The sequence below is a fragment of the Nelumbo lutea genome, chromosome 4 (assembly GCF_056320005.1).
Source record: "Nelumbo lutea isolate HS-2025 chromosome 4, American lotus-T2T, whole genome shotgun sequence".
Classification (NCBI taxonomy): Eukaryota; Viridiplantae; Streptophyta; class Magnoliopsida; order Proteales; family Nelumbonaceae; genus Nelumbo; species Nelumbo lutea.
Window position 1 is genome coordinate 93,685,791 of NC_142687.1, and position 26,782 is coordinate 93,712,572.

Consider the following 26,782-nt stretch of genomic DNA (forward strand, 5'->3'; position numbering starts at 1 on the left):
TAATCTTTCCATGATTTGGTCAGTCACTCCACTTTGTTAGGTTATTGGTTACTAAAGATTGTTGAATGAAATTGCCTCGGGGCTTTAAAAAAAAAAAAAAACACAACCACAACAGTAATAAATACAAACATATCACAATCTATAACTGTTCTGAATTATGAATAGACCATGTGGATTAGACTAGTCTACACCGATAGTATCGTTCTATAGGCATGGTGTGGACCGGTCCACACCACACTTTTTGATTCAATGCATCTCATATACATTTTCTGAATAATCTACATAGTTGGTCATAAATGTCTAATTTTGCATTTTATATGATAAATATATTGAAAAAGTGCATCAATAAATTAATATTAACCAATAAATATTAATTATAATAAAAATGATAGTAAAATAATTAAAAATAAAAAATATTTTAAATATTAAAAAATATTATTTTATTGATAAAAACATTAAAAAATTACTATTTAAATAAATAAAAAGGGTAGAGAAGGAGAAGTGGTCATTACAACTAGCTACAAGCCACAGGTGGAAGGGGAGAAGATCAGTTAAGATTTAAGCACGGAGAGAAGACTGGTAACCTGGGACATCAAGGAAAGAGTAGTCGAATAGAGCTAGAAGGGATTTAGGGAGATAAGATTCGTCTCGTGACTGGGACATCAAGTTCGTTTTTTCTTTCCTCTCTCTTTCTCTCTACAACTACAACTAATATGAAATCAAAACTTGTTAGTTGTTCCTTCTGTAATGAACTCTACCAAGGAATTTGGTTACTTCATGAAAATTTTAGGAAGCGGTAACCTTACTAACCCTTCTTGACTAGGTCAAATGGGTGGCAGGTCAGCGATTGTTCTGAAAACTAGAAAGGGTTTGGACACTCGGGATTTCCTACTCACTTTTCCTACCCACTCTCTATCCACTGTGATTTGCTGCCACAAATCTCTATTATGAATTAAGAGATGTGTGGCTCCAAATCACGGCAGGTAGAGAGTGGGTAGAAAAGTAGAAAATCAGGGCTCGGGTTTTGGAGTTCAGATTTTCTGGGTGGCTTCAATTATCAATTAAGAGATGTGTGACTCCAATTCACGGCAGGTAGAGAGAGTGGGTAGGAAAGTAGAAAATCAGGGCTCGGGTTTTGGAGTTCAGATTTTCTGGGTGTATTTTATTGAGGTTGTTGGTCAATTCACGATCTTCATAGTTTTCAGATGATCACAAAGTCACAGGATGGTGATATATCCGCCATAACAATTAACAAGTCACAACCACTGATGGTCACAAATCACCGATGGTGATATCCATTGTCAAATTTCCTAAGTGGTGTGCTTGGACAAATTTTGTCAACCAATAATTTTATGCGAGATTAGGCTTTGGATATTCAGTCACTATTAATAATGCAATGTTAAAGAAAGTGGCTTGAGCTTTCCTGTTGAATGACCACAAACTTTCAAACATCACTCCCCTGGTTTGGAAATCAGTAACTTCCTTTACTTCATGCTGAGCTAAAAAAAAATGAAAAAATTTGGTCAACCTTCAAGCTGGCTTTTTCTTTTTTGTCTTCCTTTTTGGCTGATTCAAGTCTTTCTTGTAAGTTTACTGACATAATAATGGCCTCCCCACCTGGCACGTAAATTTTAGCTAGTGATTCGATTTTACTTCTGTTCAATGGAATCCTGCTTTGTCATCAAATAATTGGAATGAATGTTCTTGCAACATTGAATCCGCACCATATATATTGATAAAAAAACAGTAGAAACTGAGTTGCAACAACCAGATAGAGATTCAATCTTCAGGGTTATTTCAGTTGTTCGAAGTTACAAGGTTATGGATACAAAATGAATAGAAGCCATACATGATTTACCCTTCTGATTTCAAAAATGAAAAAAAAAAAAAACCCTACTCTCTACAATCAACATGTGATATCATTTTTCATTCCTTTTCCCCCGCTATTTACACAAGGCACAAACACCTCCCACAAATCAATGTCCTAAACACGTTTTTTACCCAATATGAACGAGTATATGTGCAGATTTTTCTCTATACCTGTACTAACATGAACCAATGGCGTGTCATCAGAAACAGCCTTCTTTTCTACATCAAACTTCAATTGTAACACGGGTCTTAATAGGCTTGAGTTTGATTCCCAGGCTCTCTGGAGAAAGAAGCTCTGGAGCTATGTACGAATGACAGGAGGGGCTGGCAGGATTTGAGCCTTGATTTGGCAATGATGCAGGAGGGAGCTGCCTATGGTATCCAAAACCCATCAGAAAGAATTCAATGGGGACGAGCATGGCATATGGGTGCTCCTCTGTTACCAACGAGCCACAGGCTTCAACCTGCACAATATGCCATAAGTATCACTACATGTAGATCCCTGCTTCTCTTCTTTAGAGGACCATAGCATAAATTTCATTTGTAAAAGAGGGGGGTAATATGTTTACAAGCATCCAAAGGATCCTTGCTATTTTTGGGTAACACCATGGAATCTAGGAAAAAATGAAATTAAGGCTCAGTTTGGAAGGAGTGCAAATACAAATATGTACAGTACAGATACATACAAAATAATACAAAACACAAGGCTTTGCACTCTACATATTTGTATTTGTATTCCAAACTGAGCCTAAATTACACTTCAAACTGAATTCTGTGGAATTCAGGTGGCACTTTCTCCCAAAATTTTCAAAAGCACTTCAAATTTTGAAGTTGCCCCAATCCCACAAGTTTCTGGATTCTGGTCCAAACAGTTTTTGGAGCCAAACTAAATCAGAAAGCTTATGGAGGAAAGGATTCCAAGAAACTGGTGATCAGATTGATGAAACCATGAGCACTTCAATTAGTAGGATAATCCTGATTGAATGAAAACATGCTTGTAGAAACATCACTTGTGTATTTTTTTTTTGGATTGTTAATCATCATCACCACTTGGTTATTAATATCCTTATCATCTAAAACACCATGATGCAATGTTTGGTCCCAACCATCCAGGGTCTTGGGAGGGGTGGATTTACAGACCTAACCTATTTTCCACAAAGTGGCTGCTTTTCAGACTTCAACCCATGTTTGGTGAGACCAACTGACAATGGGTAAAGGATTCCATATTATGTTGATCATTTATTGTCCCATCACTTGCAAAAAAATCAACTTTTTTAGAAGTAAAGTCATGGCATGTTTCACTAGTGAAGTCGATTGGAAAAAACAACCTCGCAATCTCAATGTGGTAAAATAAGATTTTTAGGCCACATTGATTCATGGGGAAACTTTCAACTTGAAAGCCCTCGCGACATATCCCCAAGAAAATCCCTCATATAAAGGAAGTTTTTAAATAAAAAGGACAAAACCTTGATGACTGTCAAAAACAACTAGGGAAAATACCAAATACAAGATGTATGTGGATAACATGACAGGAATTAAAACATGACATGTATAGAGGGTGCCCAAGATGATGAATAGTTCAAATCAGCCATGTCATCTTTCCATGTGGCAGAAACAAGTGTATGGGTATAAAAAGAACATAACATGGTTTTGTGATGTCAACAAAAGGACTACTGGTGCGCACCTATGTAATCTGATGTAAGTTCAGGGTTCAAAAGGATCTACAGAAAGGCCATAAAGAAACAAAAAGGGTTAACTATTCACAAACAAAAGTTTTGCCCCTTCCTTGATCGAGTGGAATTGAAAAAAGTAGATTACTGTAGCAACCCAAATAGTTCAGACAAGGCTTAGTTAAGTTCTATAAAAGAAAATATAGATTAAAAAGCCAACCACTTCATGCTATACACATGATCCCCCTAAAAAGAATTGTAGGAGCACCTTTAAGAATCAATTGCTTTACAAGCCAGATGGTCTAGTTGAAACTTGAAAGAAGATAAAGAAAGGGAAGTGAGGCAGCTTACCTCTACAAGAGCACTCCTGTCCATTTCGGCATTCATGTGAATAGCATCAGATTGGAAAGGACTACTTTCACCAACAAAAATGAGTGTTTTACATCGCAGCTTCTTCAACTGCTCTGTGAGATCAGGTCTCCTGTAAATACGCATTCGATTAGTCCATAGGCATTGGAAAGAGAGATGGGATCAAATGTTGAATTCAAATCCCCCTGTGAGTTGACGTGCAGGTAAAACCAAGAAGAGATAACAAAAGCACAATACTACACACTTATGCCCTAGGTATCTGTCTCTTTCCTATTGTATGATTGCTGCAAATCTAACTAATATAAATGTTATTTAGATTAATTACCCCATACATGCAATGTTCTATAAAGGAGGATAAATATTTGACTGTACCAAAGGAGAGATGATAGAATAGGCTATTTGTAAAGGAGAGCTTATAGGGTGTAGATAGCTTAAACCCATAATCTTCTTATTATTGTTATTTTGTTAATTGCATGGAGGTAATGTTAGCTTGGCATTGTTCATTCACATTGATTAGTCATGCTACTCCTCCATTGCTTATTATTCATATATTGCTAGCTTAAGCTTGTAGTCTTGTTACTATTTTTTTTATAATGATTACTCATTGTGTCCCTAGGGCAATAAGGACACCAGATGTTGGTAAGGTAGATCTAGGTATTGGCCTTGCTGGCTTGCTCAATCCCACAACATCAATTGCTATTTACCATTTTGATCAGGGATGATAATTACACCAGCATTGTACTTGTCTTGCATTTCCATTCTCAATTCCAGATACAGAAAGAGGACAGTGTATCAGATTGATAGCTGGAATAAAGCTTTTGCCAAGTCCTTGTGAACTAGATCAGAAATGGTAAAACTTTTTTTTTTTGATAAATGAAGTGGTAAAGCATATAATTTATGCATCACATGTTATCAATGCGTTTGTTTGTATCACAATTATTAGGGTCAACATGTCAGATACTGGGAACTTAACAACTTTAGCAGGAGATCGAAGCTTTTCCCTGCCAAACTACAATTCAATCAAGTGGAAAGGTGCAAGAGCTTACTCATTAATAGCTTGAAGAAAGCGCATGACATTTGAGCTTTGTCTTTCGGCCAGTAACTGTGCACACATAACAGAAAAGTACAAAAACCTGATTTTAGCCATACTCGAGGTTCCAATTTGTCCTTTCAAAAAGTTGAAATAAATGAAACAGCTGTGCACATCAGGATCAAGCAATCGTTTCAATGACTTCCACCTTGCACACCCGCACCATCAATATTTTCAATTATCACAAATATCAGCATATCACCTAAAATTTACAATTATTCCAATGAATTCTGAAAACCCCCAAGCACCACCCTACTATCATGTAAATTATCTGTGCTATATATCCTGGTCTGTAAAATTTAGGAATCAATTTGTTCCTTACCCTACGGCAAGCATGTACGATGTCAGATTCAATACCATGCAGACCAGATCTAACTTCCTGAGGTGATGAAAAACCAAAAAATATACTAAATAAGAACATGAATTCAGCCAAGCAACCTAAAATTCAAGCTAGGAAAAGTACCTTACTAAAGTAACGCTGAAGAAGGGAATTTTTCACTAAACTACACATACCATAGAAGTAGAGCAAGTTCAGTATCACCTACAAGGTGCAAATATTTTATTTATTTTTCATTTCAAATATCAAATTTCATGTTAAAACAGCAAGGATAACCTTTTGCTCTGAAGGAAATAAATATTATGCAGTAGCATAAACCCACCATTGGTGAAGCAGACTTGACTCCTTCCATGCATCATCACCTGCTGTATGGGTAGGGTTATTGATGAATCACCTCTTCGACCAGCAATAGGCCAAATCTGGCATGACCCTAATCATCGACTAAATTAACACTGTAGATTACTTCACATTTTAATTAGCTGGACAACAGGAAGTGATGCATCATAGAAACAAGACCACCCTGTTTTGCAATTTGTTAGACTACCCATCCAAAAGGTGTAACATTGATGGCAAAAGCATGGGAGGAGAAGATGCATTCACCAAATGTTGGTAAAGAAGCAAGGTCCTGCTTTCCATGTTAGCTGCTAAACCATATTATACTCCCTGTTTTCCAAGTATTAAATTAATTGATTACGACGATAAAACCTTGTTGTAAAGCCACTCCGTCCATGAAGGTGCCTTGCAAAGTGGGCTAACAAGGATTAAACCAAGCACACGTTCCTTATATTTTGTCTGCATCAAAAAGAAGATAATTATCAAACCAATAATGCAAGATAAGAAATACTAAAAGGACAGCTGAATTATGGAAAGCTGAACCTACTGCAAAGAGTGTAAGGATATAAGCTCCGGCAGTTACACCCAAGCACAAAACCTCTTTCAGCCTGATAAAGAGAGCCATCCAGAAGGAACCAAAACTAAATTTCAGTTTTCACAAAATGTTGAGTTTAAATTCATGAGAGATTGATGTCAGGGATGGACCATAAAATTTTTAAGAGCATAGAAGGGAGAAAAACATTACCTGCACACCAACTCATACATGAATGAATTTCTTATAGAAACACATTCACACAGTCAAATAACAATCAATAGGATAAAATAGAAAGAGTTCTGAAAATAGCTGAAATATAATGAATTTTGCAGGAAGCCAATCCAGCATTTCAATAAGAGAACAAAGTACCCAATATACCACAAAAGCATATGCACATTTCCAACAAGGTATCTCCAACCCATGTAAAAGAAAGTACTAAATTTATCGTGATAGTTTATACTCTATAGTGAATAGAAAACCACCTAATTTGATTATTAACCGTAAATTTTATTAATTGTACAAAAGAACGTTCGTGGTTGTGTAAAAGGTGTTTAGCATTTAACCAGTCCAAGAAACTTTAGTCATGGGCAGGAAAAGAAATACAGGACCCGAAGCATGCTAGATTTGGTATCTGATGGAGGAAGATTTGGCCCGACCCCTTGGCCACGCGACATGTGGAAGCAACCGAGAGTGACCTGGCAAAAGCACCAGCTCAACACGGCAAAGGAACCCACAACCCGAGCTCCGAGAAAAGGAGTCCCGAGCTCCCCCAAAAAAGGAACCCACGACCCGAGCTCTCCCTTGGAGGTCCTGAGCCTTACAAGGAGCACAAAGGGCAAAAGCCCAAGCTGACCCACCCTGGGGCAGTTCGGGCCACTTCTATCCGAACTCAAGACTTCACCTCGCACACCACTTCGGCTCCAAGTCGCCTGACAGAACAACCGTACCTGACGCCCAGGAAGCCCGTACACGGAGGCGTGCCTGACTGATTAGGGGTCCGACACATGACAACCGCCCTCCAACGGCCACCTGCCACCGCCATCTCAGACGTGGCAGAGACGGCCCTGACAAGGAGGACAGTGGCGGTTATGACACCCGAACTGGCAACTGGCAGAGGTTATGACACCTGAACTGGCGTCTAGCAGAGATGATGACACCCGATCTAGCGGAGGTGATGATGCCCGATCTGGCAGAGGTATGGAAGTGAGTGTACCAGGGTGATTATAAAAGGCCCCCTTTCCCCAAAGGAGGGTATGTGATTCTTGTGCTTTCTGGTCTTGAAGTCCCTCATTCCCCTTGCCTTCTCAAGAGCACTAACTTGAGCTTCGGAGTGTTCCTACCGGGTTTCTCCCCGAAAGTCTCCATTTTCTTCCTTGTTTCAAAAATCTTCGGCTCTGCCAAAGGCAAGGTGATCGACAACTAGGACCGACCGGATTACGCATCATCATTTGGCGCCGTCTGTGGGAAGACTTCAAAAAGCCTCCCCTAACCTTTAACTCTCTCTCTCTCTCAAAGAAACCTTAGCTTCCATGGCTTCCTCCAGCAGCAACATGCACAATGCCGACTTGAATGCGGTAGGGGAACACCCTCAGCCTGCCACTGTATGTATCGGACAGTTCACCGTCCCCCTCTCGACGGACGAAATCCCTAGCCTCAATGCACCAAGTGCGGTGGCACCTGTGAATGTCCCCCTTTCCCCCCCTATCGAGACAACTTTCGCCGAACCAATCGCTGTCCCTCTGGCGACCAGCCAGAACCAGCTTGATGACTTGATGCAGTGCATGCAGGCAATGCAAGCCCAAATGCAGTAGTTCCAGCAACATCAGCTCCATCAGTAGCAAGCACTATACCACATTTCCCAGCATCACTACCAACAACAGTTCCCCCAACTGCCTCTGAACCAACCGCAGCTCCCACCTCGGCACCCTGCTCCCAAGCCGGTCAAACCCTCCCCTCAGGGTGGGCGCCTTCACCGAGGGGAAGCCTCCCAACTTCATAACCCCTCCAGGAGCCAGGCATCATCTCCGGGCAGGAGGGAAAGACTAATTACCCCCGGCTCGCAGCTCGCTGACGAGTCAGGAACCTCCTTGCCGATCAAGTCAGCACCTCGACACTCTAAGTTCGAGCTCCCGCTCGCAAAGAACCAATTCGGCGTCCTGGCCGCGGACTACCAACAGTCCGGGCCGATCGAGCTCGGAAACACCGAGGCAAGTAGCACCAATACCAGGCCTTCTAAGCAGCAGCGAAGACGTCGGCGAAGTCGCCGAACTACCACCCGCGTCCTGTCCGAGCTCCGAGGTAAAGAAGAAACAAGCTCGAACGAGGTAAAAGTTGCCCCTATTCTTTCAGTCCCTTCCCCCTGTCCTCAGAACTCCTTGCAGTTCCCATGCCCAAAGATTTCAAACTCCCTCCTCTAGACAAGTATGATGGGTCCTTTGACCCCAATGACCATGTCGATGCTTTCCAGTCCCAAATGCACCTGGCGAGGGCCAGCGAGTCCTGCATGTGTGTGGCCTTCACTACCACCTTCAGGGGAGTGGCCCGCACCTGGTACAAGAACCTGGTCCCCGGGTCGATAAGAAGCTGGACCCAGTTCGTGCAAGTCTTCACCACGCACTTCGTTACTAGCAAACGGTGCCCCCGAACCGAGGAGAGCCTCCTCGGAATAGTCCAGAGGGAAGGAGAGTCCATCCGGGGCTATGTCAAACGGTTCAATGACGCGTGCTTGCAGATACCGCGCCTAGACCCGGCGGTACAGCTCGCGGTAGCCAAGAGGGGTGTGACACACAAGGAGTTCAGGTGGCACATGGTAGTCAACCAGCCCACGACCGTAGCTGAATTCCTCAAGCTCGCGAACAAATTCATAAGAACAGAGGAGATCAATCAAAGGACTGAAAGCGGGATCGAAAAAAGGAAGAGGGAAGGCAAACCCTCCAACCCAGATGACAGGAGAAGGAAAGACCCACCTCGGGGGACGAAGCCAAGCCAACCGTTCCGAGCTCCCTTAGCAGGTCGGACGGACTACACGCCCTTGAACGCGAAGCGGGCCGATATCTTAATGACGATCAAAGACGCCCCGTACGTGAAATGGCCACCTCGTCTGAAGGGAAACCCGAACGAGAGGAATAAAAACTTGTACTGCAGTTTCCATAGAGACAACGGTCATAGCACCGAACATTGTAATAATCTCCGCGACGAGATAGAAGAACTTATCCGTCGTGGGTACCTAAGGAATTTTGTACATAATAATAATAATAATAATAATAATAATAATAATAATAATAATAATAGTAATAAGACAGGCCGGCCGGGAGAACACAGTAGAGATGCTCCCGAGTCCAGCAGCCGGCCAGTTAAACCGCAGAAGCAGCCCCCGGAGGAAAGACCAGTTCGGGGAACAATCCATGTGATCGTTGGAGGATCGATTGTAGCAGGATGCACCTTGGCAGCAGCTCAGGCATCAACCCGGGAGGCCGCCAGAAAAGAACAAAATCCCCCAAAGCGGCCTAGGACGGAAGACCCCATATTCTTCACCAAAGACGATGCACGTGGGTCCACTAACCCCACGACGATGCACTTGTCATAATGGTAAACATCACGACTTCGAAGTCCGACACGTACTCGTTGACTCCGGCAATTCGGCAGACATCCTTTTTAAAGCAGCCTTTGACAAACTCCAGTTCCGAGAAAATGACTTGAAGCCTACGAACACCCCGCTGGTCGGCTTCAGCGGAGAAGAGGTCAGACCCCTGGGAAAGGTCACAATACCCGTGGGAGTCGACACGTGGCCTAATACGGTAAGACTCAGTCACGACTTTTTGGTGGTCGCGACCCCCTCCCCATACAACGCCATAGTAGGTTGGCCAATCACCCATGCTTTAAAGGTCGTGGTGCCTACTTACTATTTGGCCATGAAGTTCCCAACGGACTTCGGCATCGGGGTAGTGCAGGGCGACCAACTCGAGTCCCGTAAGTGCTATGTCGCCGCCCTCAAGGGAAAAGCCAAGGTAACTGGCGACCTCGAACTAGAGCGGCCGGTGGAACAGAATGAGGAGCGAGCTGCACCAACGGAGGAAACTGTTCCCATCTCTGTCTCGGCAGAAGACCCCGCCAGATTACTTCAGGTCGGAGCATCCCCGGAAGAACCCTTGCGGTCCGAACTGGTAAGTTTCTTACTCCAAAATTTAGACGTTTTTGCATGGTCCGTGGCAGAGATGCCCGGTATAAACCCCGACCTTATAACTCACAAGTTGAATATTGACCCTGTAGTTAGGCCCATTAAACAGAAGAAACGCAACCTAGCCCCAGAACGCTGGAGGGCGGTCGATGAGGAGGTCGAGAAGCTCCTCGTAGCAGACTTCATAAGGGAAGTTCATTACCCGAGCTGGGTGGCCAACCCAGTTTTGGTAAAAAAGGCAAAAGGCAAGTGGCGCATGTGCGTCGACGACCTAAACCGAGCTTGCCCAAAAAATTGCTTCCCCCTCCCAAAGATTGACCGCCTAGTGAATGCGACCTCGGGACAAGAGTTACTAAGCTTCCTGGATGCCTACTCGGGCTACAACCAAATCAGGATGGACCCGTCCGACGAGGAAAAAACCGCCTTCATAACCGAGTTCGGCCTGTACTGCTACAAGGTTATGCCCTTCGGACTGAAAAATGTTGGGGCAACCTTTCAAAGGCTTGTGCTTGTGAATAAGCTGTTTCAACCCTTAATTGGCACAAAGATAGTTTTCGCATGAATTAATACAAGACTTGCATTCTGTCTTTCAAATTCTACGTCAATTTAGCATGAAACTAAACCCAAACAAGTGTGTCTTCGGTGTCACCTCGGGTAAGTTCCTAGGGTACATCGTTAACCAGCGCGGTATTGAGGCCAACCCGGACAAAATAAAGGCCGTCCTAAATATGAGACCACCCCGAAAAGTAAAAGAGATCCAAAGATTAAACGACAGAATAGCCGCTCTGAGTCGTTTTATGTCTAAATCAGCAGACCGTTGCCTTTCTTCAAGGCAATGAAAAGCAAAGGGTTCAAGTGGAACCTGGAATGCCAGCTCGCGTTTGACGAGCTCAAAAGATACCTCGCCAGTATCCTAGTTTTGACCCGGCCCGAAGAGGGCGATGTTTTAGAACTGTACCTCTCGGCAAGCGACGAAGTGGTCAGTTCGGTACTGGTAAAGGAAGCAGATCGGGTCCAACGACCCATCTACTATGTTAGTAAAGTATTGCAGGGAGCAGAAACGAGATATCTGGAGATAGAAAAGCTAGCCTATGCGCTGGTCATTGCGGCCCGCAAACTCCGTCCGTATTTCCAAGCCCATACCATCATCGTCCTCACCGACAAACCCTTGAGGCAAGTCTTGCTCAGGCCCGAGGTCTCTGGTCGATTGACGAAGTGGGCCATCGAACTCAATGAGTACGACCTCCAGTACAAGCCACGAACCACTATCAAAGCCCAAGCCTTGGCGGATTTTGTTGCAGAATGCACGTTTAGCTCCGAGGTCCTCAGTCCGGTTGAGAACGAGGCTCCCAGTTCGGGTGAGCTCGGCTCCCCCAGGTCGGTTGAGTCCGAGCCCTGTGAGGTTGCACCCAGTTCGGTATCTCTCCTGGTTAGGCTGAGCGCGAACTGGGATGAAGAGCCCTGGATCCTTCACATAGATGGCTCCTCAAATCAGCAGGGCAGTGGAGCCGGTGTAGTTCTCCACGGTCCGAGTGGCACGAAACTGGAGTACGCGCTACGCTTCGAGTTCGCGGCATCAAACAATGAGGCAGAATACGAAGTGTTGATAGCCGGGCTAGCCCTGGCGCAAGAGGTAAAGGCAAAACACATAGTTATCTGCAGCGATTCCCAGCTTGTGGTCAACCAAGTTATAGGGGAATATGAAGCCCGCGAGACAACTATGATCGCTTACTTAGCAAAGGTAAAAGAGGCTCTGCTTAACTTCCAGTCACACTTCATCAAGCAAATACCGAGGTCAGAGAACATTGAGGCCGACGCCCTGTCTCGGCTAGCCAGCACTAGTGACAACACCATGAGAACTGTGTTCATAGAGGACTTACCTCGGCCTAGCATTCTCCGGGGGGCAGAGGAGGTCGCTCCTATCGCCCAAGTAGAATCGAGCTGGATTGATCCACTCGCGAGCTTCTTACTACACGGAACTCTCCCCGCAGACCGCAACGCCGCCAAGAGGGTAGAGCGCCAGGCAGCCAAGTATGTCGTGATAGACGGACGGCTGTACCGAAGATCCTACACGCTCCCCTACCTGCGCTGCTAGCAGCCTCCCGAAGCCAAGCTTGTACTCCACGACATTCATGAAGGCCTATGTGGCGGACACCTGGGGGGCAGGGCCGTCGCTCAGAAAGCACTACGACAGGGGTACTATTGGCCAACAATGAAAGTAGACGCCGTCGGACTAGTCAGGAAGTGCGAGAAGTGCCAAAAGCACGCCAATATTCACCACTAGCCCGCCGCCGACCTCAAGTACCTCACCAGCCCGTGGCCCTTCGCACAATGGGGTATCGTCCTACTCGAGCCATTCCCGCCAGCAACAGGAGGAAGAAAGTTCCTAGTAGTGGCAGTAGACTACTTCACCAAGTGGGTCGAAGTTAAAACTCTCGTAACCATCACAGCTCGAAACGTCCAGAAATTCTTCTGGAAGCATAGTGTGCCGCTTCACGTCGGTTGCGCACCCACAAGCAAACGGTCAGGCGGAAGTCACGAACAGAGCTATCCTCCGTGGACTAAAAGCCAGACCGAGCTAAAGGGTTATGGGCAGACAAGCTGCCCAGCGTCCTATGGGCATACCGAACTACAGAGAAGACCGCCACCGGAGAAACTCCCTTCAACCTCACCTATGGCACAAAGGCAGTCATCCCAGCCGAAATCGAAATCCCCTTCAGTTAGAAGCATACAACGACAATACTAATAATGACGAGCTACGTACCAACCTCGACCTACTTGACGAGGTAAGGGACCTCGCATACATCAGGACCACGGCATATCAGCAAAGGGTAGCTCGATACTACAACGCCAAAGTTAAGAGACGAAACTTCCGCGTCGGCGACCTGGTTCTCCGCAAGGTCATGGTACCTGAGCCCGGCGTTGGCAAACTCAGGCCGAACTGGGAAGGACCCTACCGAGTAAAGAGAGCACTCGGGGGAGCATACGAGCTTGAGACCCTGGAGGCACAGCCCGGGTATAAGCAGTATCGGCATAGGGGAGCCCTGCCGCTTCCTGAACTGGAGGGGCCACCTCGGGCTCACCACGAGGCTCCATTCTCGGTGCCTCGGGCTCCGCAACCTGGAAAGGGTCGGTACAGACCCGCTTAGCAGCTCGCTTCCTCCTCATACCATCAAACAAGTTCGCACCTCGAGTCTTCTCTGCCTCCATAACACCTGCAAAAAGAGCTCGGTGTCAAAAGACGAGAATAAAAAACAAAGCAAAAGCAAGCCTCTGAGCAAGAAACCTACCCGAACTCAGACCGGCCTGGATAAGCTTGGCCTCCGTCAGGTAGACTTCGCATTTGAGTCCAAGCCGAGCCCAATCCTGGAGAACCTTCACCGTTTCTTCATCTAACGTGGCACCGGGATCAGGAACGGCTAATCCCCACTCGGTAGGAAACGGCCACCCCGTAGCACTTCGAACCACGAAGTAGTCCCGCTTCCATGCCGAGACCTTATTCGGAAGATCATGCAAAAGCTTGAACCTCGGATGAGGAGACAAGTAGTAGGCCCGCCTATGCCTGGGCAAGGGACCCGCTTGCTTCTTGAGCATAAGAATGACGGAAAAGATTTCCAGGTCCAATGGAAGGCAGTGTTTGCAACAAAGGGAGATGGTGCCAACAAGGTTACGAATAGAGTTTGGGTGGAGCTGACCGACAGTAACGCCAAAGTGATTCATGACCTCGACGATAAGGGGATGGAAAGGAAGGCGCAGCCCGGCAACAAGCTACTCCCAGAATATCACGATCTTGTCCGGACCGTGCTCCCAAGGAAAGTCGCCCGAGGGTAAAATATAAGTATACTCCCCGGGCAGGTTGTACTGAGCGACAAGGGACCAAAGCCTCTCGGGCGTCATAGTGGAAGGCCCGAACTTATCTGGCACCCGACCTCGGCGGGAGGTGGATGCCAAGCTACCCGAGGTGACTCGGCCTACGGGCTCGAACTCGAGCTCTTCCTTGAGCTCTACTTCGGGCCCCGCCTCAGACTCACTAAGGCTGTCAGGGGCAGCAACTCGGTTTGTAGAACCAGCATCTGACCCCCCCCAGAAGACTATCTAAGCTACCCGAGCTAGACATTGAATAAAAAAGAGGGCTGAGGACTCACCGGGAAAAGCTACCAGACTACGAAAAACGACGCGAGCTGACAGCCTTGGACACGAGCTCAAGAAACGAATGCTAAAGAATGGCGAAGGAAAGTGACTAGGGGCCCCCCACTATTTATAGCCACTGTACTCACGCATCAACAGCCAAGATCAAAACCATCCAACGACTCCCCGCAAAACCGGCTGCGCGCCCCCGAGAAGTCAGTTTAGCACGCATTTTCGACATTCAAAAATTTAAAATCGTTTGGCGCCTGCGCGTGAACTGCACGCAACTTGGGATTGGCCTCTGGTCGAACCAAGCCGACACTGATCGGGCCAAAAACACAAGCAGGTCAGACCGGAGAAGCTCCAAACCAAGGCCAAAGCGTCACGAGGCAAATCCTCCGAGTGCTCTCTTTACTCGGTAGGGTCCTTCCCAGTTCGGCCCGAGTTTGCCAACGCCGGGCTCGGGTACCATGACCTTGCGGAGAACCAGGTCGCCGACGTAGAAGTTTCATCTCTTAACTCTGGCGTTGTAGTACCGAGCTACCCTTTGCTGGTACGCCGCGGTCCTGATGTATGCGAGGTCCCTTACCTCGTCAAGTAGGTCGAGGTTGGTAAGTAGCTCATCATTATTAGTATTGTCGTTGTATGCTTCCAACCGAAGTGAGGGGATTTCGATTTTGATTGGGATGACTGCCTCCATGCCATAGGTGAGGTTGAACGGAGTTTCTCCGGTGGTGGTCTTCTCTGTAGTTTGGTATGTCGATAGGTCGCCGGGCAGCTCGTCTGCCCATAACCCTTTAGCTCGGTCTAGCCTGGCTTTTAGTCCGCAGAGGATGCACAACCGACGTGAAGTTTTGCCGGATCCCCATGTCTTGGCACCACTCTTGGAATTTGATGTCCTCGAACTGCTTGCCATTGTCGGAGATCAGCACCCGAGGTAGCCCGAAGCGACACATTATGTTACGAGAGTTTCAGCTTCAACCCACTTGGTGAAGTAGTCTACTGCCACTACTAGGAACTTCCTTCCTCCTGTTGCTGGCGGGAATGGCCCGAGTAGGTCGATACCCCATTGTGCGAAGGGCCATGGGTTGGTGAGGTACTTGAGGTCGGCGGCGGGCTGGTGGTGAATATTGGCGTGCTTTTGGCACTTCTCGCACTTCCTGACTAGCCTGACGGCGTCTGCTTTCATTGTTGGCCAATAGTACCATTGTCGTAGTGCTTTCTAAGCGAGGGCCCTACCCCCCAAGTGCCCGCCGCACAACCCCTCATGAGTGTCGCGGAGTACGAGCTCGGCTTCGGTAGGTTACAGGCAACGCAGGTAGGGGAGCGTATAGGATCTTCGGTACAGTCGTTCGTCTATCATGACGTACTTGGCTGCCTGGCGCTCTACCCTTCTGGCAGTGTTGCGATCTACGGGGAGGGTTCCATGTAGCAGGAAGCTCGCGAGTGGATCAATCCAGCTCGGTTCTGCTTGGGCGACAGGAGCGACCTCCTCTACCCCCTGGAGAATGCTAGGCCGAGGTAAGTCTTCTATGTACACAGTTCTCATGGTGTTGTTGCTGGTGTTGGCTAGCCGGGATAGAGCGTCGACCTCAGCGTTCTCTGACCTCGGGATTTGCTTGATGAAGTGTGTGACTAGAAGCTAAGCAGAGCCTCTTTTACCTTTGCCAAGTAAGCGATCATAGTTAGCTCGCGAGCTTCGTATTCCCCTGTAACTTGGTTTACCACGAGTTGGAAATTGCTGCAGATAACTATGTGTTTTACCTTTACCTCTTGCGCCAGGGCTAGCCCGGCTATCAACGCCTCGTATTCTGCCTCATTGTTGGATGCCACGAACTCGAAGCGTAGCATGTACTCCAGTTTCGTGCCACTCGAACCGTGGAGAACTACACCGGCTCCGCTGCCCTGCTGATTTGAGGAGCCATCTACGTGAAGGATCCAGGGCTCTTCATCCCAGTTCGTGCTCGGCCTAACCAGGAGAGATACCGAACTAGGTTGACCTCACGGGGCTCATACTCAACCGGCCTGGGATCACCGAACTCACCCGAACTAGGAGCCTCGTGCTCAACCGGGCTGAGGACCTTGGAGCTGAACGTGCATTCTGCAACAAAATCCGCCAAGGCTTGAGCTTTGATAGCGGTTCGTGGCTTGTACTAGAGGTCGTACTCACTGAGTTCAATGGCCCACTTCGTCAATCTACCAGAGACCTCGAGCCTGAGTAATACTTGCCTCAAGGGTTTGTCAGTGAGGAAGATGATGGTATGGGCTTGGAAATACGGACAGAGTTTGCGGGCCGCCATGACCATAGGCTATCTTTTCTATCTTCGAATATCTTGTTTCTGCTCCCTGCAATATTTTACTAACATAGTATATGGGTCGTTGGACCCGATCTACTTCCTTTATCAGTACCGAACTGACCATTTCGTCGCTTGCCGAGAGGTACGGTTCTAAAACATCATCCTCTTGGAGTAAGAAACTTACCAGTTCGGACCTCAAGGGTTCTTCCAGGGATTCTCCTACCTGAAGTAATCTGGCGGGGTCTTCTGCCGAGACTGAGATGGGAGCGGTTTCCTCCGTTGGTGCAGCTCGCTCCTCGTTCTGTTACACCGATCGCTCTAGTTTGGGGTCGCCAGTTACCTTGGCCTTTCCCTTGAGGGAGGCAATATAGCACTTGCGGGACTCGAGCTGGTCGCCCCGCACTACCCCGATGCCAAAATCCGTTGGGAACTTAATGGCCAAATGGTAAGTGGACACCACGACTTTTAAAGCGTGGGTGATCGGTCGACCTACTATGGCATTGTAGGGGGAGGGGGTCGCGACCACCAAGAAATCGTGACTGAGTCTTACCGGCCATGTGCCGACTTCCACAGATACTGTGACCTTTCCCAAGGGTCTGACCTCTTCTCCGCTAAAGCTGACCAGCGAGGTGTTCGCGGGCTTCAAGTCACTCTCTTGGAACTGGAGTTTGTCGAAGGCCGCTTTAAAAAGGATGTCTGCCGAACTGCCGGAGTCAATGAGTACACGCCGGACTTCGAAGTTGTTGATCTTTACCTTTATGACAAGTGCATCGTCGTGGGGCTAGTGGACCCCGCGCACATCATCTTCGGTGAAGAATATGGGGTCTTCCGTCCTAGGCCGCTTTGGGGGATTTTGTTCTTCTCTGGTGGCCTCCCGGGTTGATGCCCAAGCTGCTGCCGAGGTGCATCTTACTACGATCGATCCTCCAACGATCACGTGGATTGTTCCCCGAACTGGTCATTCCTTCGGGGGCTGCTTCTGCGATTCAGCTGGCCGGCTGCTGGACTCGGGAGCATCTCTGCTGTGCCCCCTCTGTCGACCTGTCTTATTATTATTATTATTATGCTGTACAAAATTTGTCAAGTACCCGCGACGGATAAGTTCTTCTATCTCGTCGTAGAGATTATTACAATGTTCGGTGCTATGACCGTGGTCCCTATGGAAACTACAGTACAAGTTTTTATTCCTCTCGTTCGGGTTTCCCTTCAGACGAGGTGGCCACTTCACATACGGGGCGTCTTTGATCGTCATTAAGATCTCGGCCCGCTTCGCGTTTAAGGGTGTGTAGTCCGTCCGACCTGGTAAGAGAGCTCGGAACGGCTGGCTTGGCTTCGTCCCCCGAGGTGGGTCTTTCTTTCTCCTGTCATCTGGGTTGGAGGGCTCGCCTTCCCTCTTCCTTTTTTCGATCCCGCTTTCAGTCCTTTGGTTGATCTCCTCCTCTGTTCTTATAAATTTGCCCGCGAGCTTGAGTAATTCAGCCACGGTCGCGGGCTGGTTTACTACCATGTGCAACACCTGAACTCCTTGTGTCTCACACCTCTTGGCTTCCGCGAGCTGTACCGCGGGGTCTAGGCGCGGTATCTGCAAGCACGCGTCATTGAACCGTTTGATATAGCCCCGGATACTCTCCTTCCCTCTGGACTATTTCGAGGAGGCTCTCCTCGGTTCGGGGCACCACTTGCTAGTAACGAAGTGCGCGGTGAAGACTTGCACGAACTGGGTCCAGCTTCTTATTGACCCGGGGGCCAGGTTCCTGCCAGGTGTGGGCCACTCCCCTGAAGGTGGTAGTGAAGGCCACACACATGCAGGACTCGCCGACCCTCGTCAGGTGCATTTGGGACTGGAAAGCATCGACGTGGTCATTGGGGTCAAAGGACCCATCATACTTGTCTAGGGGAGGGGAGTTTGAAATCTTTGGGCATGGGAACCGCAAGGAGTTCTGATGATAGGGGGGAAGGGGCTGAAAGAATAGGGGCAACTTTCACCTCGTCCGAGCTTGTTTCTTCTTTACCTCGGAGCTCAGGCAGGACACGAGTGGTAGTTCAACGACTTCGCCGACGTCTTCGCTGCAGCTTAGAAGGCCTGGTATTGGCGCTGCTTGCCTCGGTGTTGCCGAGCTCGATGGGCCCGGACTGTTGGTAGTTCATGGCCAGGACGCCAAACTGGTTCCCTGCGAGCGGGAGCTCGAACTTGGAGTGTCAAGGTGCTGACTTGGTCGGCAAGGAAGTTCCTGATTCGCCGGCGAGCTGCGAGGTGGGGGTAATCAGTCTTTCCCTCCTGCCCGGGGATGAGGCCTGGCTCCTGGAGGGGTGTTGGAGTTGGGAAGGTTCCCCCCGGTGAAGGCGCCCGCTCTGAGGGGAGGGCTTGACCAGCTTGGCAATAGGGTGCCAAGGTGGGAGCTGCGGTTGACTCAGAGGCAGTTGGGGGAACTGCTGCCGGTAGTGACACTGAGAAATGTGGTGTAGTACTTGCTGTTGATGAAGCTGATGCTACTGGAACTGCTGCATCTGGGCTTGCATTGCCCGCATGCACTGCATCAAGTCATCAAGCTAGTTCTGGCCAGTCGCCAGAGGGACAGCGGCCGGTTCAGCGAAGGTTGTCTCGATAGGGAGGGGAAGGGGAACATTCACAGGTGCTGCCGTTTTTGGTGCATTGAGGCTAGGGATTCCGTCCGTCGAGAGGGGGACGGTGAATTGTCCGATACATACAGTGGCGGGCTGAGGGTGTTCCCCTACAACATTCAAGTCGACATTGTGCCTGTTGCTGCTGGATGAAGCCATGGAAGCTAAGGTTTCTTTGAGAGAGAGAGAGAGAGAGAGTTAAAGGTTAGGGGAGGCTTATTGAAGTCTTCCCACAGACGACGCCAAATGATGATGCGCAATCTGGTCGGTCCTTGCTGCCGGTTACCTTGCCTCTGACGAAGTTGGAGGTGCCTGAAACAAGGAAGAAAATGGAGACTTCCGGGGAGGAACCCAATTGAAACACTCCGAAGCTCAAGTTAGTGCTCTTGAGAAGGCAAGGGAAATGAGGGACTTCAAGACCAGAAAGCACAAGAATCACGTACCTCCTTCTTTGGGAGATGGGGGCCTTTTATAATCACCCTGTACACTCACTCCCATACCTCTGCCAGATCGGGCATCATCACCTCCGCCAGATCAGGTGTCATACCCTCTGCCAGTTGCCAGTTCAGGTGTCATACCCTCTACCAGTTGCCAGTTCGGGTGTCATAACCGCCACTGTCCTTGTCAGGGCCGTCCCTGCTACGTCTGAGATGGCGGTGGCAGGTGGCCGTTGGAGGGCAGTTGTCATGTGTCGGGCCTCTAATCAGTCAGGCGCACCGCCTCCGTGTACGGGCTTCCTGGGTGTCAGGTACGGTTGTTCAATCAGGCAACTTGGAGCCAAAGTGGTGTGCGAGGTGAAGTTTTGAGTTTGGATAGAAGTGTGGCCCGAACTGCCCTGGGGTGGGTCAGCTCGAGTTTTTGCCCTTTGCGCTCCTTGTAAGGCTCAGGACCTCCAAGGGAGAGCTCGGGTCGTTGGTTCCTTTCTTGGGGGAGCTCGGGACTCCCTTTTCTCGGAGCTCGGGTTGTGGGACCGCTGCCGTGCCGAGCTGGCGCTTCTGCCAAGTCACTCTCGGTTGCTTCCACGTGTCGCGTGGCCAAGGGGTCGAGCCAAATCTTCCTCCATCAGCATGAAACAATGATTCAGTACTGGAAAAAGCTGATATGGTGCAGTCTCAATCTGAACAGAGAGAGTTCACATCTGCACCCCACATGCACATCTCAACTTGCATTGGGAACATCTCCTGTACTTGTCATTGAGAGATTTTCCCAATACACAGTTGGGATGTGCTGTGGGACGTTTGTGGGGTGCAGATGTGAATTCATGAACAGAAGGACCAAAGCTCATCCCAAGTACGATACTTATAAGATGGGTTATATCTGCATAATAATAAATGGGCTTTCCAATCAAACTAGACTAGGATAAATGGTTCTCACTAAAACAAAAGAGAAGTGTGTTTTGTGCATACATTTGTTGAGTGGAAACACTTGGATATTTTAAAAATATAACTGCTATAAGGATTAAGGACACACATTATCTTAGAAGGAATAATGGCAGAAAGCCTCTCTGAAGAAGTGATTAATATGATATTTCCTTCAGGGTAATATCAGGACAAAAGACTTTGACCGTAAAGCATATCATGCCTCGCATTCATACATCAAGTAACTGGACAAGATTTTACAAACATTCAAATAATAAACCTGTGTCAAAAAATCATATCATCTGATATCTCATATTCATAGATATCAAAACATACACACTTTTATAAGGCAATTTGGACATCATGATGTCCCATCAATCTAACATCTCATTCCTCAGTACTAGAACTGATACAGATTTACTGACGGAATTTACTAATAGGTTTTCTTTCATTATAGATAGGGCAAAATAATCATAATCTTGGCTAAGCAACAAGTATGATGCATAATGATGAACAGGATTTACACCCGGTGAAACTGGAAGAAGTTAATAGGTCAGACAACATTATTACTATAGAAATATTAATGAAATAATAACATTGGACCAAATCTATTATCAGCATAACTCATTTTTTTTAAATAATGTTGTGATTTAAGTAGGAGAAAATAACAGAAAGGCCTCTGTATGCTAAGACAGGTATAAGGCATAGCAATTAGCAAATGCTGCAGTGGAGCTAACCAAGCAACACCAAATTGGTTAAGCAGACACCTATGCAGCAGTATGAAAAGCAGTTAGAAGCACAACAATCCAAATATGTACAGCATTTTGTTCATAGCAGCAAGCAAAAGAGAGATCAGAAAACACTCTAACAACAGTTACTAATCCATCTTAGAAAAACATATAAGCAAATCATGTACAGCAAGCAATTAAAGATAGAAAAACACAAAAGGAGCTCCCCAAATGTAGAGACTAATCTCCCCAAATTTTCCTCTATAAATAAACAAAACGCAAACTTCCTCCCTAGCAACTAGCTTCATTTTAATCTTTTTTGGTAAAGTTTTTTTTTTCCTTTTTCCACACATCACAAGACCGAATGAAGCGAAAACAATGAACGAGTACAGACCCGAAGAAGTCCACTACTTCAGCAACCTGGTCGGCTAGGTCCTCCACGGTAAGCAAGGGAGCATCGGAAGAAATAACAACCGCTCCCAACTGCAGGAACACTTGAAGAAATGTTGCAGAGATTCCATTAAAATCGCCAAAAAAACAAAACCCAACACACAATGGAATACAGAAGTGTAAGAACACGCGTTTAGAGGCAGGGAAGAAGTTCCAACACTGACCTCGTGTCCAGGGGCATCAATGTGATAAACGCAGAAGTTGTGAAGTAGCAGAGAAGCGGCACCCGGACAGAAGAAGAGGCCTTGGAAACATGACATATCTGTGGAAACCGAGAAAATAAAAAAATAAATACAACAACACTGAAACACAAAAATCAATTAGAACCTTTCACCAATAGAGAATACTAGAAACAGAGCACCTCAATTAACATGGGAACAGTTATCAAATTCCGGAATTGAAAATTTGAAATTGGACTGTGAGAACAAAATGGGAAACGAGGAATACAATTGAGAGCAACATCTGGGTATGTAATTAAAGCAGGCTTTTCTTGATCTCCGCAAACGAAAACAGAAATAGAACCTTTACTCGTCCCGACCAAACATTCCTGCAAAGCTCAAAACAATTAAAAAACTAAAAGAAAAAACAATAACGAAAATGAGAAATAATATAACATATTCAACAGAAATAGTAGCAAATATATCCTAGAACAGAAAAACCGATCAGCATTGAAGAATAGACCAAGATTTACAAGTGGATTCTGTTACCTTTCCTCCAAGCGGTATCATTTCAACATCAATAGAAACCGAGTCGCTTGACTCTCCCATGGCTCGTTCTTCCCACAAGAAAACAAAAAACACAGACAAGAAAATGAATATCTACCGAAACCACATGTTAATCAACAAAACACGAAAAAGAGAAATCCTCTGATTCCTTCCTCTCTACTCTTCTTCTCTGCTATTTTCTTCCTTTCGTGCTTCTTCTCTGGGCTTGCGAAGTTGAGAATATCACAATTCACTACTCCGGAAACACCCTGTACTTTGGATGAAAATTACGGGATTGTGCTTATACTTTTAGTATATTGACGATTTTAACTCTAGTGAAGGATTTTTGACTATTTTGTTTCTTACTTATTTTGGGCAGGTAAATGTTACCGTTGGGATCAATCCAACGGTCCACGGAGGGTACATTATCGGAATTTTGCATTTTTTTGGCAGTAACCAGTAAACGTGGAAGGTATTGCTTTCTGTCATTCCATGCAATGTCAAGGGCTATTATGAAAGTTTTGGACTCTTTTTATTTGCACAGCTGTACGCCACCTAGACACCACACGAAGACAAGCTCGATATTCTAGCATGTGGCAAATCAAGTATCGATAAATCGGATGGACGAGATTTTTGTAAGGGACCAGATTATACCGTTGCACCAGTCAACCAGGTGAGACACTAGCGACAACAATACAAAGGCGAAGGATTGGAGAATTTCTCGAAAGTGTTTTATTGATTGGGATAAATTTTGGATAAACAGCCTTGGCTGACTGACTCGTGTCGTCACTCGTCACCTCCCTCCTCAGTCCTCAATCCTCACTCACGAGTAAACGAGATTTCTGTCAATGATGAAATGACGAAAACACCCTTATCGGTTCTCCAATAATACGAGTGTAGATCTTGCGGTCAAAATCAATTGACCATGATTTAGGTGATAAATTTCTGGAATGCCACTTCGCTCACATAAGATAACATTCATGGAGAATTGGAGATTGTCAGATTGGAACGTCTGAGTGACGAGCGGAGTGTCGGTGACTTGGTGGTGGTTGGACGTCAGACCGAGGTCAGTTTTACTAACCATGGTTAGTTGCTCTGACCATTGCTGACAGGTGACGCTGGACGCTGGACGGGTGACGCAGCCCGTAACGGACCGGACGGTTGAACCGATGACCGGGTGATCGATCGATCACTATCAGAGTATCAGTACGAGGGTCTCCGTTAATTGGTGGTTTCACAGTTAGAAACTTAGAATGAGCCAACCGGCATCCGGCAACCGCCTGATTGGAATCTGAGTCTAGGCAGCATGAAATTAGAATGGGACGCTTCTGCAGCTAATCGAGCAGGAATCCTCTATCCTCTTGCCACGTGGCATTCCCTTGACCATAATGGCTTCAGGCATCATCTATAAGGCTATACAACCAGTCAACCACCTATCACAATCCAACCATCCATCTCAAATTGGGCTTGGTGTCAAGTGAATTTATATTAAAGCTGGCAAAAGAAATCAATGGTCCTGAACCTGATGTAAGAAACGGATGTTTTATGTTTATTTTCGTTATACAAAATATTTTATGTATTTAGTCCTTTACATTGTGAGTAGGGTTGACAATGGGTAGAGCAGGCCCAAGAGGCAAGAGAATCCAACCAAATTATATAAGGTGTGGGTCATTGGGTGGATTATGGGCTTTGATATTTTATCTTAATCCAATATGTATACCTACATATCACAAAGATATCCTGATCAGTTCAATGCCTATTTATCTCGAACCCAGATCTCCTGCAAGCAAAAACCCTGCGCTCATATCATCGAGATCCAGTCACACATTGAAAGAATAACATGCATGTTAAATTGATAGGGAAATGTTGCAAAGTGCGCTCAGAGTTCACTTGCAGAGGCTCCCATGGCATTTCTCATGATATATTGTAGCATTATCATATTGTGATATCTAAATATGTCAATTTAAAAATAAATAGGCTTATTGTTAAATTGCAGGATAAAAAAATGTCCATAATTATAACGAAAAAGTACGGACGGGCCCAATACAGATTTCTGATTTCCACTGCAGAGCTATAAACATTCAAAAGGTCAAAACCCCCATTTTATACACCAATGCCCACCTGAATTGGCATCAATTCCGAATTGGCACCCACATCAACTGTACTTTAGGCCTAAAAATTCTGACCCTAGGCTGAACCGTCTTTCTCCCTAATTATAATTAACTCTTATCAAGTCAAACCTGATTGTCCTTTTTCCTTTTTATACCATTTGATGGGCAACACAAGAGGTAGCCCATCCCCCAACCCAGGTACAGGTAGGATTCGATCTCAAATCTCCACTACCACCAGCAGGAGATCTTACCAACCAACTGGTTGACACCTTACTAGACCTGACTGTCCTGATCAATAATTGGGGTAGTTCTGGTTTTGTAATAAGAAACACTAGGGTCTAGTTTGAAACTGGTTTTGCATATTTATTTATAAGGTCCGGACCAGGTATATTCTGACACAAAATAAACCCAACCCGTTGACAGCTTTAGAGGGGATTTGCATTCATGTATAGACTATATACAAGGTTCAAACTTTCGATACAATATGCCCATATCATATCAGCAGCTGAACGAAAGAGTTCAAATTAACCCCTCACAATGTCCCACAGCACATCTCTGCCTTGTATTGGGAACACCTCCCAATGATGAAATCATCTCTGATATTATCATTGGGAGATGTTACCAGTACACAGCGGGGATGTGATATGGGACGTTGCGGGGGGGCTGATTTGATCTCGAACGAAACACCTTTTTAAGGATTTTATAGAAACTTAGTTTTTTTAAGTGTTAATTGCCCATAAAACCGACCTCCCTGTGAAAATCAGAGCCAAAAAACTAAAAATAAAAGTGTTTTCTACGTATCAAAACACCCAATGCACATGTTCGTATAGGCTATATGCAAGGTTCAAAATTTCAATACAATATGCCCGTATCATATCAGCAGCTGAACGAAAGAGTTCAAATTAACCCCTCACAATGTCCCACAGCACATCTCTGCCTTGTATTGGGAACATCTCGCAATGATGAAATCATCTCTGATATTATCATTGGGAGATGTTACCAATACACAGCGGGGATGTGATATGGGACGTTGTGGGGGGCTGATTTGATCTCGAACGAAACACCTTTTTAAGGCTTTTATAGAAACTTAGTTTTTTTAAGTGTTAATTGCCCATAAAACCGACCTCCCTGTGAAAATCAGAGCCAAAAAACTAAAAATCAAAGTGTTTTCTACGTATCAAAACACCCGATGCACATGTTCGTGCTATCAGGTGTAATGGATACTTCGATCCTTGGCTATATAACATAGGGATAACTATTTCTTAGTCAGGAAAAAGAGAAATAATATTTATATAGATTTTTGGGTATCTACGTTTACATCATGTATAACATAATTTCAGTTTATAGATAAATTATTTAATGTACTATTAATTTATCATAATATTTAAATTTAGCATTTTAATTACTTTTATTTCTTTATTACTACTGAGCCTTTACAAAGTCCATAACATTTGATAGTCAAGCTGGATAATGATCAAAAGAAAACGAATTATACACGAGTCTTAGCAGCTTGGGCTACCATGTAAAGCAGGCAAGACCATTAAGGTTCCAGGCAAGACCAAGGCAAAGAGGGAATTGATCTTCATTTTTTAAGATAGACTTTATCTCCATCAAAAGCCACAGGCAAGACCAAGGCAAAGAAAATCTATCTCCTAAGGCATCAAGAAGGTTCCAGGAGTCAGAACAGATGACAATATGACCCTCGGTGAATTGAGAAGCAAAAATACTCCCTTCAAAATGGCAAGAAGTTCACCCTCCCTAGTCACTCCATAGACCCCAAACCTGCCGATCTACTGCCAAAAACACCTAGACAAGACACAGAAGTAGATAAGAAAATGCCTCCAAAAGAACAAGCTTGAGAAGAAATTAAACCAGTATCAGTAAAAATAAGAGCAGCAGTATTGTTATGGATAGCTAAAGTAAAGAGTGTAGAGGGGTCAGGGGGAGACACGGTATCAGTAGACAACGGCTGGATAGTAGATTGAAAGAGAGAATTGATTCTAG

The 26,782-nt window shown here is 45.9% G+C and overlaps 1 protein-coding gene across 2 annotated transcripts; it reads right to left on the minus strand.

Moving 5' to 3' along the window:
• Positions 1–1,772: 1,772 nt before the first annotated feature.
• On the minus strand, positions 1,773–22,964 carry LOC148861881 (protein NDL2-like). 2 transcript variants are annotated; one of them, XM_088983972.1, is made up of 11 exons: positions 22,671–22,964; positions 22,411–22,510; positions 22,128–22,225; positions 21,908–21,996; positions 6,216–6,276; positions 6,041–6,127; positions 5,462–5,539; positions 5,321–5,377; positions 4,955–5,010; positions 3,891–4,020; positions 1,773–2,333 (listed from the first exon to the last, which is right to left on the minus strand). In XM_088983972.1, the coding sequence occupies exons 1-11, from the start codon at positions 22,728–22,730 to the stop codon at positions 2,094–2,096; spliced, it is 1,056 nt and encodes a 351-aa protein (XP_088840098.1). In that variant the 5' UTR covers positions 22,731–22,964; the 3' UTR covers positions 1,773–2,093. The 2 variants fall into 2 exon arrangements, with proteins under 2 accessions (XP_088840098.1, XP_088840099.1); XM_088983973.1 differs by lacking the exon at positions 5,462–5,539.
• Positions 22,965–26,782: the final 3,818 nt, after the last annotated feature.

Bases quoted from the DNA above. Each gene is read 5' to 3' on its own strand.
- LOC148861881 (XM_088983972.1), bottom strand. From the start codon at position 22,730: ATGGGAGAGTCAAGCGACTCGGTTTCTATTGATGTTGAAATGATACCG. The intron at 22,511-22,670 runs GTAACAGAATCC...TGAGCTTTGCAG, and splicing joins TGATACCGCTTGGAGGAAAG to GAATGTTTGGTCGGGACGAG. The intron at 5,540-6,040 runs GTTTTATCGTCG...TGCACCTTGTAG, and splicing joins CGGAGTGGCTTTACAACAAG to GTGATACTGAACTTGCTCTA.